Raw genomic sequence first — 17,263 nt, 5'->3', positions numbered from 1 at the left:
ATACAGTCTGGATGGTATTCTTCACCATGTTTACGGCAAATAGTTTATTTCCCATCAGAGCCATGCAGGTTGAATTTCTTCTCATCTGAGAAAATAACTGACTTCCACTGCTCGGGGGGGTCCATTTGACATCTTCTTACATCAAATTAATCGGGCCTTTTTCATTTTTTGTGTGAGGAAGGGCTACTTCTTAGGACGACAGGCTGTAAGTCCCATTCTTGAAGAGGCGTCTTCTGACTGTTACTGCACTTTCTACCACTCCTGTATGTTCTTCCCATTCTCTTTTCAGCTCAGACAGAGAAGCTTTACAGTTTTTAAGGCATAAGCACTTCAAAACGCGGTCCTGTTTTGGCGTAGAGACTCGTTTGTATCCGGTTCCTTTTTTCTTATCAGCAGAACCAGTATTATTGAGTTTGGAAAGAAATCTACTAATTACAAGACACTCTATAAGCAATATGACAGGAAGAACATCCTTTCTCACATAAAGCAACAATAGCACTCTTTCTTTGTGGCGTCAACTGCAGTAACTTGCCATCCTGACACAAGCAAGGAATGACTGCAATTCTTGCAGAGCGTGCTTATTTAGCTGAAAGTAACAGCTGATGCAATATTACATCATGACCTACGCGTGTAAATCTTATCTGATACAATCTATAAGGAATATTGCTATATACTTACATTATTCGGACGACAATTACAATTTTAAGGGGTGATGCACTTTCTTTGAACACCAGTGTATATATATATATATAAATGACAAACAGAAACAGATAGCCTCAGCTAATTTATTGATGGAATATATTGAGTGGATCTAGCCCTTGTTAACATTCCATTCAATGTATCCAAATATATCAATAATTAGCTACATCATCATTTTAATTTTACTATCTATGTATTTATTTATAGGGTACAACAAAGACTAACTTAGGTTACCCTCATGGGTATAGTTTTCATCCCTAATACTTATATTCTAAATTCTTATTAAATTGTTCCAGTTGTATGCAATTTCTCCAATTTATCCAATTGGTATTAAGTTAAAAAAATAAAAAATAAGGTTATAACCTTATTTTTTACATTACAGACTGATGTAGTGTTAAATCATTTTAATGGCATTAATCTGTTCTGATACCTTTTTTATTTCTGTTCCTCCTATTCCATATTCTTCTACATAATTTCACATATATATATATATATATATATATATATGATATGCATTTATTGAAAAATAAAGTCATAGTACGTTAATGAATGATGCATATACTTTATTTCCAAAGGAGAAAATGGAGAAGCAGAGATAATCGAAGCTATAAAAGCAGGTAAGTGATTTTTTCTATTTATATCTTATACTAATGAATATGTACTGTGTATTTTTTACATTGTATGCACCTGAACTACTCTCCATATATATATATATATATTCTTTTCATTTCTTTGAATAAATGTTTTTGAACGTGCATTAACAAATGTATATTTACTAAATGATATAAATATTTGTAACCAGAATGCTTGACCCCCCCCCCCTGTAACTATAATATCTTCACGTTATTGATAAATTAAAAAACACAGTCGAAATTTCCTTCTTTATTCCCTTGAGAAAATAATTTATACCTAGATGACCCTGTATTACTCTTAATCGTTGCCTCCATGATTTTCCCTACCACTGAAATCAGATTGACAGTCTGAAGTTGTCTGCTTAGCCCTTGGAACTGCCTTTACAGTTTGGAGATATGGGTACACTTATGCGTTTGCAGTGGAAGGGAATCAACCCTGTGTCTAATGATTAGTTTTGATACATTCTCCTACCACTTACTTTAAAATAACTGGATATATGCTATGTACTGTAAGGCCCTCTCTCACTGAGTGATTTGCCATTTAGCCTTTTCCAACTTTACTCTTTCTGTGGTGCTATTACAGAGCAACTTATAACAGTTTTATGCTCTTGAGCATAAAACTGTTATAAGTTGCACAACTGTACCATGCCTTTAATGGCCCTACTAAACTAGCCAGTTTCTTATTCATTCACCATACAATTCTTTTCTTGCTATATTTTATTAATATTATATATGGCTTCTTTATGGCTACCTTAAAAGTTATTCAGTAATTCACCTATATTTTCTTTCCAGCTCTGTCTTTACCTTTAATAGCCAAGATCTTGTTTGTCATTGTCCACCTTAGCGCTTTTTGATCACTAACGAGGGTTTCTGTACTACCAACCCTATGAATCTATTAGTATCATGAGTGGTGATCAGCTCTAGAATATTCTTACCTCCTAACATGTGCTGTCATAGTAATGATCATCATCTGATGTAAAAAAATTTATCCCCATGGTGAATTTCTCAGTTGCTTTACTCAGTAAGGATCAGATTGAAATCTACCATTACAATCTACCATTTAAGTCTACCATCACTCATCCATCTGCATGTAGAGGCTCTCTATATGGAATCTCCAGTTGGAATCGACCCACATTTGCAGCACCCAATTCAGTTGACAACAAAATTAATGGTATGCTCATACATCCTGTTTTTTAACTCTTGTCTCTGCATGAAGTAGGAAAGTGATCCTTACACCCCCACCGTTCTTTCCATCCTCCTCCCCTTTTTTCCTTTCATCTCCCCTTTCCCTATATGTACGTCAGTTTTTATGCTACCTAGAGTAATCTATACTTACCCCTTTCTTCCTTTTCTCATTCATTTTTCCCTTTCTCCTTTGTTCTTTTTAGTTATATTCCTATTCCATACTTTTCATTATTTTCTTCCTCTCTCCTTTTCCCCTTCTTTCCTTCCTTTCTCCTCCTCTTCCTTGACATATCTCATAATGTTCCTTTATTCCTGTCTTCTCTTGACTAAATGTGTATCCTCCAGTAAAAGTTTTTATAATTGATAAAGGCCTCATACTGGATGAAAGCTAATATGTGATTTTGCATTTTTATTAATTGTATTTCCAAATATATTTTTAACACTTTTAACTTAGTTTATTTTAATAGATTTTATCTCAAATATGTTGTTACTTATTTTAATTAGTATATTGGGATGGGCAGACAAAATGGGTGGCGCCTCCGTAGCCAGGTGGGAAGGAGCAGCAGTGCGTAGCACACGCTTCTTGATTAGACCAGGGTTCGAGCCTGTCACCACCAAATACAGAGGATGTGGAAAGGTCAGGGAATGACCACCGCATATTCCCGGAGCAATATGGCCTTAGTTGCTAATGCTCCTAAAAACCAAATAACAAACAAACAACAAAATGGGTATTTTTTTACCCACTTCATTTGCCTCTTTTTTTTTTTTAACAAATAATGCTGTATTATGCCTTTCATCATTTTCACTACTAATACTAATACTTGATATCTTGCTGATAAATTGATATGTCTAATGTGTGGCTATAAAGAAACAAGACTAAATCATTAAAAACTTTTGTTATTGAAAAATTACCAAAATCAATGGTTAGCTGTGTTTATTCAGTGCATTTATAATTTGTTCTAATGTGTTTCTACTTTTTAGGTGTTATACTGTACACTTCTTTATGTGCTCTATGTCATCAAAATAGGTCCTTTTGTGAAACCTTTTAGTTTCAGAAACAGAAAAAAAAAGTCACAGCAGATCAGACCTGGTGAATAGAGTGGGTGTTTTCTTGGAGTGATTTGGTTTTGGAGCCAAAAATCACTTAATTGTGATAATGCTGTATGTGACGTGATAAGGAACCTATATTTTATGCCACAGTTGTGGTCTTTCACAACAGAATTTTTCACTTAAATGCTTAAGTGAAGTAGTACTTCATCACTGTACATCATCTTTATAGAAGTATGATGTTCAGTGTCCTTAATGTGAAAATATATAAGTAACGTTGGCTTCACTTTGGAGTGCCTCATTCTTGCCTTTTTCAGTCAGGGAGATGTGTTCTTTGCCCATTGGAGGGGGTTGTCAGTTAGTTTTGTGGTCATACTGGAACACCCAGGAGTTGACACCAGTCAATGATAACACTGTTGAGAAAGTCTACTTCTTTTCCCAGTTCATTCCAGAATGTTAGTGCAGATTTTGAATATTTTCATTGGTTGTGCATTATAACTGTGGGCATCATCTATCATTGCACACCAAATTTTAAACTCTTTCAATGTTTCCCTCAGTTTTTTGTGTTGACCAGATTTTGATATCTTGCTTTTTTTCTAGAACAGTTACTCTTTTGTGCTGCTTGACTATGCTAGCACAAGAGATTGTTTTTTCACATAAAACATTTTTTAACACACCATAGCTTTTAGTTGTGGTTTTGCTGGATTTGACTAAAAATTTGATGTTATTGCATTTCTCTAAATTTCAATCACGTAAAAAGCCCAGAGTGATAAAGCATATCTTACACAAATGAGCGTAACACAAACACAATTCTCCTAATTCAAACATGCACAACATGTTTGAATTGTTGCTAAAACCAGGAAAGACCACACTAAACAACTGTTGAATTTGCTAATTAGTGGGAGGAGTATTTCATAAACTGTATATTCAATCTCATTTCTTTTTTGCCACATCTCAGTTCTTAAGTTTGCTATTATTGTTGATTTTAACTTTTATGATTAAGCACAGATCCATGCCAACTTTTTCAGTTTCTTAATGTGTAAATTCTCTAGTTATTTGTAATTAGTGTGGTAGTCAGAAGTGTAGCAGTAATTTCATTTTTTTTTTCCCTTTTTTCTTTTTTCAGTAATCTCTATCAGTTGCAAGGGTCAGTTTTTCTTGACCCAGTTGTTGGCTATTCCATGTAATATTCAGCTTCATTTCCAGGATTTTGTTGTTTGCTTTATTTTTAGTTTTCAGTAACACAATTCAATATTTTATGCAATTTTACAGTCTTTATCAATAATCTGGCTTCAATGTGACATTTAATTATCAAAAGAGGATGTTGTTTTCAGGGTATAAAAGCTGTTAGGGAGGCTTAGAGAGGAACAGGCATTCTGTGTGTTATCTGACACTCAATCTAAAACACTGATGGATCCAATACCTTTAGATTTTAGAAGACTTAGGAGAAATCCAGTTGGCCTACCTCCTTAAAATCCACTCATGCACACCTTCTAAATGGTAAGCCCTGTTACATCACTTTGGTGGCAACGAACGTGTACAGTAGTTCTCTTCAAGATGCCTGGTTAGTGTGAAGAGGAAAAGACCAAACCCTTCCAGCACATGACAGCACAATGAAACAAATGGCCCTCAGTCCCCAGTGACTTCCACTCCCCCTCTTAAGGCAGCGAGAGGATTGAGTGGAAGCAGAGGGTGCTAAGAATTTTTGGGTATAACCAGGCTGCCATGCACGGAAACTGAACTTGGCCTGTTATAATGTAAGATCGCTCATCGGTGAAGATAGGATATTAGAACTAGAAAAGGAATTAGAAAATGTGAATTGGAATGTCATCGGTTTGACTGAAACAAAAAGAAGAAATGAATCACTTATAAGTTTATCAGGTGGAAATCTGCTATACACCAATGGAAACAGTGAAAAGAGCAAAGGTGGAGTTGGCTTTCTGGTCCATAAAGATATAAAAAACAACATTTTGGAATTCAAAAGTACATCACCAATGGTGTCAAGACTACTACTCTGGATTTCTAAGAGGTACAGGCTAAAGGTTATAAGGATTTATGCACCAACATCGAGCCATGATGATGAAGAGGTTAAAGAAATGTACACCAAAATTGAGAGTCTTCTAGATGAGCAGAAAACCACCACACTATCATTATGGGGGACTTCAATGCTAAGGTTGAAAAGAGACAAGACAGCACAGAAAGGGGTACTATAAGAAATTTTGGAATTGATGAAAGAGGTGAAAGACTTCTGGAATTTGCAGAATCTCAAGGATTGTCAGTAATGAACACTTTTTTCAAGAAAAGGGTGAACAGAAAGTGGACATGGAAGAGCCCAAATGGATTAACAACTAATGAAATCGACTTCATCCTCACTAACAGAAGATATATCGTGAATGATGTTACCATCCTGAACAAGGTAAATGTTGGAAGTGATCACAGAATGGTAAGATGCACACTTGACATAGATGTAAGAAAAGAAAGAAAAAAACTGACTCAAGTAAATAATATGAAGGTCTTTGAGATAACAGAAGAGGAGAAAAAGCAGTATGTACTGGAACTTAAGAACAAGTTTGAGCTTCTGCAGATGGCTCAGGACCAAGATATCGACAAGAAATATTACAAGTTTCTGAAAGTGATAAAGCCTGAGAACCCTATAGGTAAAAAGAAATCCAAAGAAGAAAATAAAAATTAAGAAACACTTGTCATGATGAACCAAAGACGACAAATGAAGAGCAAGATAACACTGACAAATGAAGAGCAAGATAAACACTGACAAATGAAGACAAAGATAAACACTGACAAGGAGAAAATTGAGTATATTGAGTTATGCAAAGCCATTAGAAAGAGACTCAGAGAGGACATAAGAAGATTTAACACAAGAAAGGTAGAACAAGCATTAAGGGAAAACAAAGGACTTAAATCAGCAGTAATACAGAAAGACAAATGAAACTGAAAAATAGCGATGGTGTACTTATAAATAGCAGAGAAGGCATAATTCAAATAGCAGAAGACTACTATAGAGAATTATACAAGGAGCGAGAGAAGATGCCAGCAGTGGGGAAGATGGATCGCAAATTAGTAACACATATGACATTCCCAATATCCTTCCTGATGAGGTAGAACATGTGTTGAAAAAAAATAAAGAATTAGAAAGCCCCTGGGGAAGATGAAGTTACTGTAGAGTTGTTAAAATTGGGAAGAAGAGACATAACACAAAAACAAACTGGCAAGGCTCTTCACAAAATGCATTAAAAAAAGTGTGATGCCTAAGGAGTGGAATGATGCAACCATAGTTTTGCTGCATAAGAAAGGAGATAAATCAGAAATTGGAACCAATTAGCTTGTTATCTCATATCTACAAGTTGTTCACAACGGTCATTACTAACAGATTAGAAAGAATACTTGATGAGAATCAACCAAAAGAGCAAGCTGGCTTTAGGACAGAATTCTCAACTATGGATCACCTTCACATAACGTCACAGCTAATGGAGAAAGCAAATGAATATAAAAACACTATTATGCTTGGCATTTGTGGATTATGAAAAGGCATTTGACTCCATACAGCATAAGGCAATGTTTCGGGCACTGGAAAGACAAGGCATAGATACCCCATATATTATGATTTAGAAAAAAATATATGAGAACGCTACCTCCTTTATTAGACTAGACAAAGACAGTAGCAAATTTAAAATTGAGAAAGGAGTTCGACAAGGAGACACAATATCTCCAAAGTTGTTTACTGCTGTCCTTGAGAAAGCTTTCAGAAGATTAGACTGGTCGCAGAAAGGAGTCAATGTGAATGGAGAGTACCTAAACCATTTACGATTTGCAGATGACATTGTGGTCATAAGCCATGATCCCAAAGAATTAGAGGAAAATCTTAATCAGTTATGCACAGTTAGTAAGGATTTTGGACTAAAGATGAATATGGCTAAAACAAAAGTAATGATGAACAGGTATGCCACGGAAAGGGAAATAATGATTGAAGGAGCAGTAATTGAAAAGGTGGAGTCATATACTTATCTGGGACAAGTCATCAGCTGTAATAATGATAAATGGCTGGAAGTCAAGAGAAGAATAAATTTTGGATGGATAGCATTCAGGAAATATAGTCACATACTGAGGAGCAATATTCCAATTTGTCTGAAATGTGAAATAATGAACCAATGTATACTCCCCACCATGACTTATGGAAGTGAAACTTGGGCACTCACCAAAAGAATGGAAGAGAAGCTGAGAACGACACAGCAAAGAATGGAACGAATTATATTGGGAATCAGACTAATAGATAAGAAGCGAAACACATGAATTAGGCAGCAAACTTAAGTGAAGAACATTCTTATCAAAATTATAGAACTGAAATGGACTTGGGTAGGACACAGCTCTAAGACATGATGACAGATGGACTAAGAGAATAACAGAATGGTACCCAAGAGGAGCTAAAAGAAAACCTGGAAGACAAAAACGGAGATGGACAGATGAAATTAACGAGTTTATGGGTAGTAAATGGATGGCCATTGCACAAAACAGAAGGAGCTGGAAAGTTGCTGGAGAGGCCTTCATCCTGCAGTGGATTGAAAATGGCTGATGATGATAAAACTGTTCAGCCTATTTATTTCTTTTAGTTCTAGGTTCTGATTGAAGTGCTTTGAATTGATTGTAAAGTAAATTAGGATTTTTTTTTTTTTTTAATTAAAATAAAATGTCTAAGAGGAAGATTACTTAAGATATGGGAAGGTAGGGACTAAGACTTTTTTTGTTTTGTTTTGCCTACATTAAAAGGTCATTTTAGTTAAAAACTTTCTTAATAGACATTCCATACCCAAATTATATCATATTTCTCATGTCTTGATTTTCAGATGTGCAAAAAATAAGACAAAAATCAAATATCTGAAGAAACGATGTTTAGTTTAAATATACAGACATGCACAGTATTTTCACTATTTCTTATTTTAAACTTAATGGTCAGCTTTTCTTGACCATTGCTCCATCTTGTGCAGAATAACACCTTTAGCATTCAGGCCTGCACATATTTTATTGTTTTTATTCTCATGCACTTCTTCTAATAAAATGAGGGCGAGATGTCTAAATTTGCAGGTGATGTAAAGATTGGTAGAGTAGTTAATGATCACCTCCAAGCAGAGCTTCTTCAGTGATCTAGATAGACTTCAGGGATGGGCAGAAAAATTGCAGCTATGCTTTAATCCAGCAAAGTGTAAGCTGTTACATCTGGGGAACAGTAACCCCAAAATAACTTATATACTTGGTGGAGTTGAATTAAAGCCAGTATTGGAGGAAAGGGATGTGTTTGTTACAATACGGTCAGACCTGAAGTTCTCCGAGCATTGTAGACAGGTTGCAAGGAAGGCCCATGGTGTCATATCAATGATTTATCGAACAATTGCTAGTAGAAATAAGGATGTCATAATCCCATTATATAAGGCTATTGTTAGACCACACTTGGAATACTGTGTTCAAGTATGGAGACCATACCTAAAGAAAAACATTGTTTGAAAGGGTCCAAGGACGGGTGAGATTGGCAAAAGGGCATCCATATCAGGAAAGACTTTGAATATGTGGTTTGCAGAGCTTGGAAACTAGGCACCTTAGAGAAGACTTGATTGAGGTGTTTAAGGCTCTGAGAGGCATAAGTAAAATAAATGAGAACGAAATTTTCACATTTTTAAATGATTCTAGAACTAGGGGCCATAATTCCAAGTTATGGTGGAAGATGTTTAGACTTGATTGCAGGAAGTTTTATTTTAGCCAGAAAGTTATAAATTACTGGAATAAGTTACCTACATGGGTGGTAGAGGCTAACAGTTTGGAGAAATCAAGGGAAGGTTGCAAGGAAGGCCCATGGTGTCGTATCACTGATTTATAAAACAATTTCTAGTAGAAATAAGGATGTCATAATCCCATTAGCATTAACATTAGTAGAGGCATATGATGCAAGAAAGCAAGCTTATGCAGCATCAGCCAAAAAAAAAACAAAAAAAAAAAAACACTTCCACTTAACTCATCTGTTCGTTTGAAATACCTGTCCAGCTGAGCCTTAAATTTATTTAGGCTATAAACTTCCACAACAAGGGATGGAAGTCTTTTCCACAAACCAACTATCTACCCTCTCAGGTGATTATTCTAAGCAAGAGGAAGAATCCCGTCAGCATTGAGCATGCTCAAACCATTCAAGACTTTATATACCTCTATCAGATCACTTTGCCGGTGCCTAGTCTCCAGATACTGTAATTTGCAAAACTTAAGCCTTTCTTCGTAAGAGCAACCCTTTGTTCCATTCACTTATCTTGTTGCCCTTCTCTGTACTCGTTCCAGCAGCTCTACATCCTTCTTGAAATAAGACCTCCAGACCTATAAACAGTACTCAAGGTGTGGCCTGACCATTGCCTTATACAAGGGAATAATCACTTCCTTATCCCTGCTAGAAAAATTTCTGTATATCATTCACAAGACACCATGAGCTACTCTTGCAGCCCGTCTGCACTGCTCAGAAAACTTCATATCTGCCTGCACCATTACCCCAGGTCCTTTTCATTCTCTACCACTGTCAGTGTAGTACCACAGAGTTAATTCGTTCTCTGGGGTTACTGTTTCCCATATGTAGTACTTTATATTTGTCAATGTTAAACTTCTTTTGCCACCTCTCATCCCATCTCCTCAACCTTTCCAGATCCTGTTGCAGCAGTATACTGTCAGTAGTGTCCTTAACAACCTTGCCAACCTTTGTATCGTCTGCAAACTTGGACATTAAGCTTGATATACCATCATCAGTATCATTTATAAATACAGTAAACAGTAATGGACCCAACACTGAACCCTGAGGGACTCCACTATTAACATTAGTCCATGATGAGCAGTGTCCATTGATTACCACTCTCTGTCTTCTCCCCCTCAACCATCCCTTTATCCATAGTAGCAATTTTCCGACACCACGCTGCACCAATTTGTGCAGCATCTTCCATGTGCAACAGTATCAAAAACCTTACCTGGTCTTGGCGCATTATAGCCTTAGTTGCTAATGCACCAATAAAATCCAAACCAAACCAATCAAAAGCCTTTCTAAGATCCAAATATATAATATAAAAGTTATTCCCTGCATCCAGTTCTTTTGTGACTGCATCATAGTATCCAATCAAGTTGGTCAGGCAAGACTTTCCCTTAACGAAACCATGCTGTGTCCGAGCTATAACTGAAGTCTTCTCTAGATGATCCTGCAGTGCTTTAACCAGTGCCTCCATTAATTTTCCTGGAAAAGAAGTTAAACTCACAGGTCTATAATTACATGTGTCAGCCTTTGATCCTCCTTTGTGAATTGGCGTCACATTTGCACATATCCAGTCTATGGGTACCTCCCCTGAGTCCAAAGAAGCTCTCATAATTATGGCTAAGGGTTTACTTACCTCCTTTGCTGCCGCCTTTAATATAACTGGATAGATCCCATCCACCCTGGGTGTGCCTTTTTTATGTTTAGCCTCAACAATTTCTCCTCCACTTTCCTCTCAGTTATTACAAAATCATGTAGCTCACTGCCAGAGTTTACTTCACCTCTGGCATTCCCCTTCCTGAATAACTTCTCATGTGTGAATGTAGATGCAAAATACTCATTTAGTTTGTTAGCCACCTGAGCAGGATCATCAACAGTTGAACCATCAATATCCAGTGGACCAATCTGATTCATCCCTTTCCTTCTAGAGTTTACATAGGTAAAGAACTCTTTTCTGTTTTTCTTTGCATTCTATGCCAAGGATTTCTCATAATCTGCCTTCACCTGCCTAACCTCCTTTGTAAATTAGTTACAGACCAGCTTATATCTATCATAGGCTTCCATGTCACCCATTAATTTATATGTATCCCATGCATTTTTCTTTTCTGCCATATGTCTCATTAGTTCATCTGACATCCATTTAGGCCTAAACATTGAACAATATTTCTTAGTTGGTATGTAAAGCCTAGTAGTTTCCAAGATAAGTTCTTTGAATGCTTCTCATTTTGAATTTGCTGTTGGTGACATCATCAGTTGGTACCACTGTATAGAATTTATATACTGTCTCAGACCATCATAGTCGCCTTTACAAAAGCAAAAACCCTTCCCTTTACCCCTGATGGTAGTTACCTCTTTGAGTAAATCGCACTTCAGCACACTGTGATCACTGCCACCTAGTGGTTCCTTTATCTGCTGATTCTTAATGCATGAAGAATCACTACTGATAATCAGATCAAGAGTATTACTCCCGAACATGCTGATGTAGAAAACAATCATCTAATAAATCCACAAAAGCCTTGCTAGCATGTGAGTGACCAACCCACAAATTCCAGTGAATATCTGGGAAATTAAAATCCCCCATTATAAGTCTCTCTGATTTACTGGCCCACTCTATTTCCCTCTACAGTTTTTTATTATACTCATCAGAGTCATTAGGCCTATAGCACACTCCTACTCTCAATTTTGATTTCCCAATGCTTATATCACACCAAACTGACTGAACACTGCACTGTCCAAAGATGTCGACTGGCTTCACTTCCTTGGATTTTATGTGTTTCTTAACTAATAGCATAACCCCTCCTCCCTTCCTATCCTGTCTATCCTTTCTGTACACATTGTACTCCCCAAATTTCAGTTCTGCATTCCTTATATCTGTGTGACACCATGTCTCTGATATCCCAACAATATCTGCCTTTGATGTTTTGAGCAATAACTCAAATTCATTAAATTTATTTACCAAACTCCTAGCATTGGTGTACATGCAAGTATACATGCACCTGTTCCTATTCTTAGCTACCGTAACACAACCCATGTGTTTACTTGTATCGCAGTGACTCCCAGCAGTCTCTGAAATACCCTGCATCTTCTTTTCCAGGCTGCTGCTCATTCCAATAGAAGCTGTGCAAGAATCAATTTCACCTCTGCCAGTGGCTACTGTTAATCTATTAGTTCTTGTACCCCCCCAAGCTAGCAGTTTTCCGACCCACCTAACACTGCCTCGATAGCATCAGCAAATATTCTTGCACCCTTTCTATTTAAGTGTATCCCATCCCTATAGAAGCAGTCTCTCCTGTTAACAAGTACAGACCAGGCTAAAAAAAATTCTTCCCCTTGAGCCTTGCACAATCTTTCCAGGGCCAGAAATATAAAAATATAAAATAAAAATAAATAAAATAAAAACAAAATAATAATAATAAGACATTGTTTGAATGGGTGCAAAGATGGGTAACTCACTTGGTGTGATTGGCAAAAGGGCATCCATATGAGGAAAGACTTTGAATATGTGGTTTGCAGAGCTTGGAAACTGTTTACCTTAGAGAAGACTTGATTGAGGTGTTTAAAGCTCTGAGAGGCATAAGTAAAATAAATGAGAACAAAATTTTCACATTTTAAAATGACTCTAGAACTAGGGGCCATAATTCCAAGTTATGGGGGGGGGAGATATTTAGACTTGATTGTAGGAAGTTTTATTTTAGCCAACGAGTTATAAATTTCTGGAATAAGTTACCTACATGGGTGTAGAGACTCACAGTTTGGAGAAATTCAAAGGTTAACTGTATCCAGGAGGAGGAAAACACATAGGTTGTCTATTTCCTTTTCTCTTATTAATTATTAGTATTATTTTTTTAATTTTCGTCTTATTATTATTATTTTGTTTTTATTTTATTTATTTTTATTTTATATTAGTTTTTTTTTGGTTCAGCAAAGCCATTAGGCCTTGCACCCTGTGACCATTGCTAATACTAAATAAAATATTTCTATTAATTTAATTCCATCTCAGTTCTTGAATTCATTATTATTGTTAGTTTTAACTTTTCTGATTAAGCACAGATCCATGATGGCCTTTTCATTTTCTTAAATATAAATTGTTGAGATATTCACAATTAGTATCGGAGTAAGAAATGTATCAGTAAGTTCATTTTTCTTTTAGTTTTATTCATTTTATGTTGAATAGCTCTGTTAGTTGCAAGGGTCTGTTTGCTTGTCTCAGCTGTTGGCCATAACCTCTTTCCATATACACTGAGTGATCATTGAATTATGACCACCCTTATGATAAGTGAATGTGACCCATTGACCACGTGAGGTATGATCGTTCGCAGTTAGTCGACCTACATAGCATAGATAAGGTGTCAGTGGTTCAGTAGGTAATAAAATTCCGAGCATGATGGGTTAAAGGAAAGGTCTATCGAACTTTGATAAAGGACAGATTGTGAGAGCTCGACGAGCTGGTGCCTCAATTTCCCAAACGGCTGAACTGGTGGGGTGTTCAAGAGCCGCCGCAGTTAAAGTGTACCAAGACTCACATCAAAATGGTCAAACAACGACCTGACAGAAAAACTGCAAAGGTTAGTGAAAGATTGAAGTTAGAGGTGAGCGCTGGGTCCGACGACTCATACAGGTGAATAGGTGCAGCACTGTTTAATAGTTGACTATCCAATACAATGTGAGCCAACCCAGAACAATATTTGCCATTTGTTGAATGCTGGCACGTATGGGCTATACCAGCAGACAACCCTACAGCATCCTCTCCTAACCAAGGTTCATCAGCGTAAAAGACTTGCCTGGTGCAAAGGGCATGCACATTGGACATTAGAAGACTGGAAGAAGTTGTGATGGTCAGATGAGTAACATTTATTTACTCCACACCGTGGATGGTCGTGTACGGATTTGGTGTCAACAACATGAGGCTCTTCATCTATCATGCATGGTATCAAAAGTGCACGCTGGTGGAGGCAATTGTATGGTGTGGGGCATGTTTCACTGGCAGCAACTTGGACCCCTGGTGCATGTGGAACAACGTATCAGTGGTCTCCGCTATCGTCAACTGCTTGCTGACTGTGTACACCCCGCTATGTTACACTTTTTCCCGAATGGTGATGGTGTCTTCCAAGATGACAATGCCTCGAGCCATCAGGCACTTGTTGTGCAGGAATGGTTCGAGGAACACAGTTCTGACTTCCAGCATATCGATTGGCCTCCGAACTCCCCCAATATCAATCCCATAGAGCACTTGTGGGACACTATGGAAAGGCATATCAGGCATCTGGATACAACAATTACCTGCATTGCTGGTCGCATTACACACAGCTTGGTTGGCCATACCTCCCGAACGGTTCTGATATCTTGTTGAATCAATGCCACATTGGATAGCTGCTATATTGAGGGCAGAAGGAGGACCTACGAAGTATTAGGTAGGTGGTCATAATTCAGTGATCACTCAGTGTATATGCCAATGTAGAATTCCATGTGTAATTTTCAGCTTCATTTTTAGGAATTTTGTTGTTTGCTGGATTTTTAGATTTCAGGAGCACATTCAATGTTTTATGCAATTTTACAAGCTCTTTTTCGATAATCTGCCTTGACTATGACATTTAATTATCAAAAGAGGATACTGTTTCAGGGTATAAAACTGTTCAGCTTATTTATTTCTTTTGGCTCTAAGTTCTGATCGAGATAGGTGCTTTGCAGGGGAAGTTGTCATAATGTAAGGACCACAGCCACTCAGTCCAGCCAATTTGCTGGGTTTAGAGATCATCAAAATGCTGTCCTTTCTTACTGTTGATGTTTTTGGTTTTTTCCTGGAGTAGATGAGACTCTGATGGCTGAAATTTGTTCGTGTCATATGGTTTTATTGCATTTAGAGAAATGGAATTTTCACTAGGTATTGCAAACTGATGTTTTTAACAACTGAAAAGGGAGACAGAATAGTCATGGCTTGTTTCTTTGGACATTAATTTGTGTGTATTGTTTGTGTTTTTTAAATTTAGCAGTTTTCATTAACAGTATAGTCTAGTTTCTCTTGTGTGTACTGTCAGCATGGAGCATTAATTGCTTTATTCATTTTTCACTCCTTTCTTCACCCTTCAATTTTAAATTTGAATATAGTTCATATCTTTTCATAAATGCATACACATACATGCGTACTTTTGCACACAGTATATTGCCTAAAGTAACCAGACACCTGCATATCTCAAAGAACCTTTTATTGATATAATATTTAATAATGTATTAGTCTCCCACCTTTTCCTTTAATTATGCACTGTACCCTCTTTGATAGGCTCTGAACCAGATTTTGATAACAGGAAGTAAGTATCTGGCATTGATTGCAGACATGTTGACCTTGCCCAAAGCTGACATTCCAGTTCATCCCAAGGTGTTCAACAGAGTTAAGGTTGTGGCTCTTGCTAGGCCAGTGAAGCTTTTGCATGTCATGTCTTCAAACGAAGCCTGTACAGGCTGTTTATGACATGGTGCATTATCATACAACAGAAAAGACAAATTACGCCTTCCCCATATGCTGCTGCCACAGTGTAGGAAGAGCAGAATTATCTAGAATGTCAGTATACTATATGGTAATCACTGAACCAGGAATGACAATCAATGGTACAAATCCAAACCACAAGAAACAACTTCAGACAGTGACAGAACCTCTGTCAAGCTTTACAGTTGCAACAACACACTCTGATAAATAATGTTCATCAGCCCTCTGCCAGACCCAAACTAGGACATCAGATTGGAAAATCTTATAAAATACCACGATTCATCACTCCATAACACAACTTTCTGGTTATTAGGGCCAGTTATAATGGTTATTAGGGCCAGTTATAAGGAAAGTTGACACTGCAGTATACAAGTCAAACAACATAGCATTACATGTTGTATTGTTTGGCTTGTATCCTGCAGCTGTTCCATAAAATCTGATGATAAATAATTCCTTACATATTGTATTTTTTCCTGTCACTCTCAGTTTCTGATTCACAGTGTTTGATGAGGACTGATAACATCACTCTTCTTACTGCTCTGGTCTTTTTCCATCAGTTTTTGCAGTCTGCCTGTGTGTTTGTAACTTTTAGTAATACAATTGGTCTAGGGCAGACAACAGCAACTCTATGCATGCACCTCCCACCAGGCCATTTACTAGAAAAAAAAGATTTTCTGTAGTGGTATAATATTTTTATAAATTTTCTATACATACTGTATTATATTTCAGATAAACTAGTCCAAGTGGCACATGCAAAGATTTTCATAATCATAGTAAAGAAAATTAGCACTCCCAAAGAAAAATGTTGCTAAACCCTGATCCAAGGTGTTTCAGCTTTTCTGCAGTTGTACTAACAAGGTTGATTGCTTGTATGGTACCTTACAGTGACTCCCTCATTGGAAGTGCTAAGCCCAGTACCTCAACTCAACTACTATATTTCATCAATCTGCTTGCTTCTGCTATACATAGTATGGTTTATTTTTCCCAAAATCCCAGGATGATCGGATACTTTTGGCAATATATATGGGGCACACAATATATATATATATATATATATATATATATAGTCAAAAAAATATGTAGTCATATAAATTAGAATAAGGTTTAAAATAATAAAATAATTCCAGCAGTATGGCTAGACAAGAGCGAAAAAACAAAGTTAAACCTAAATTCAAATCTAACAGGGAGGGAAGAGAAAGGTAACAAGAATAAAAATATTGCAGCGGAAACTAAATTAATTTAGAAAATCTAATTATACAAATAATAATTCATTGAAATTTAAAAGCCAATTAAATAGAAATTTAGCGATGCCCCCTCTGATGGGCACCAGGTCCAAATTTATGTGAAATATCACCAAACAGAGATTTAAACCACTAACAATAAAACAAAACAAAACAAAACAAAAATAGAAAAAATAGACTGACCATTATGCCCCAT

General features: G+C 36.7%; 1 protein-coding gene across 1 annotated transcript in view; it reads left to right on the top strand.

Annotated features, from left to right (window-relative positions):
* LOC150080675 (ankyrin repeat and SAM domain-containing protein 6-like) overlaps positions 1-17,263 on the top strand; it is a 270,192-nt gene that overhangs the window by 72,184 nt on the left and 180,745 nt on the right. The window contains exon 5 of the mRNA XM_090380780.1: positions 1,275-1,316. Coding sequence (XP_090236906.1) covers positions 1,275-1,316 — 42 coding nt within the window. The remainder of the gene's footprint in view (positions 1-1,274; positions 1,317-17,263) is intronic.

The sequence above is a fragment of the Mastigoproctus giganteus genome, chromosome 9, assembly GCF_048544385.1.
Source record: "Mastigoproctus giganteus isolate SK-2022 chromosome 9, ASM4854438v1, whole genome shotgun sequence".
NCBI classification, from domain to species: Eukaryota; Metazoa; Arthropoda; class Arachnida; order Uropygi; family Thelyphonidae; genus Mastigoproctus; species Mastigoproctus giganteus.
This window is presented reverse-complemented; position numbering and strand designations above follow the sequence as displayed.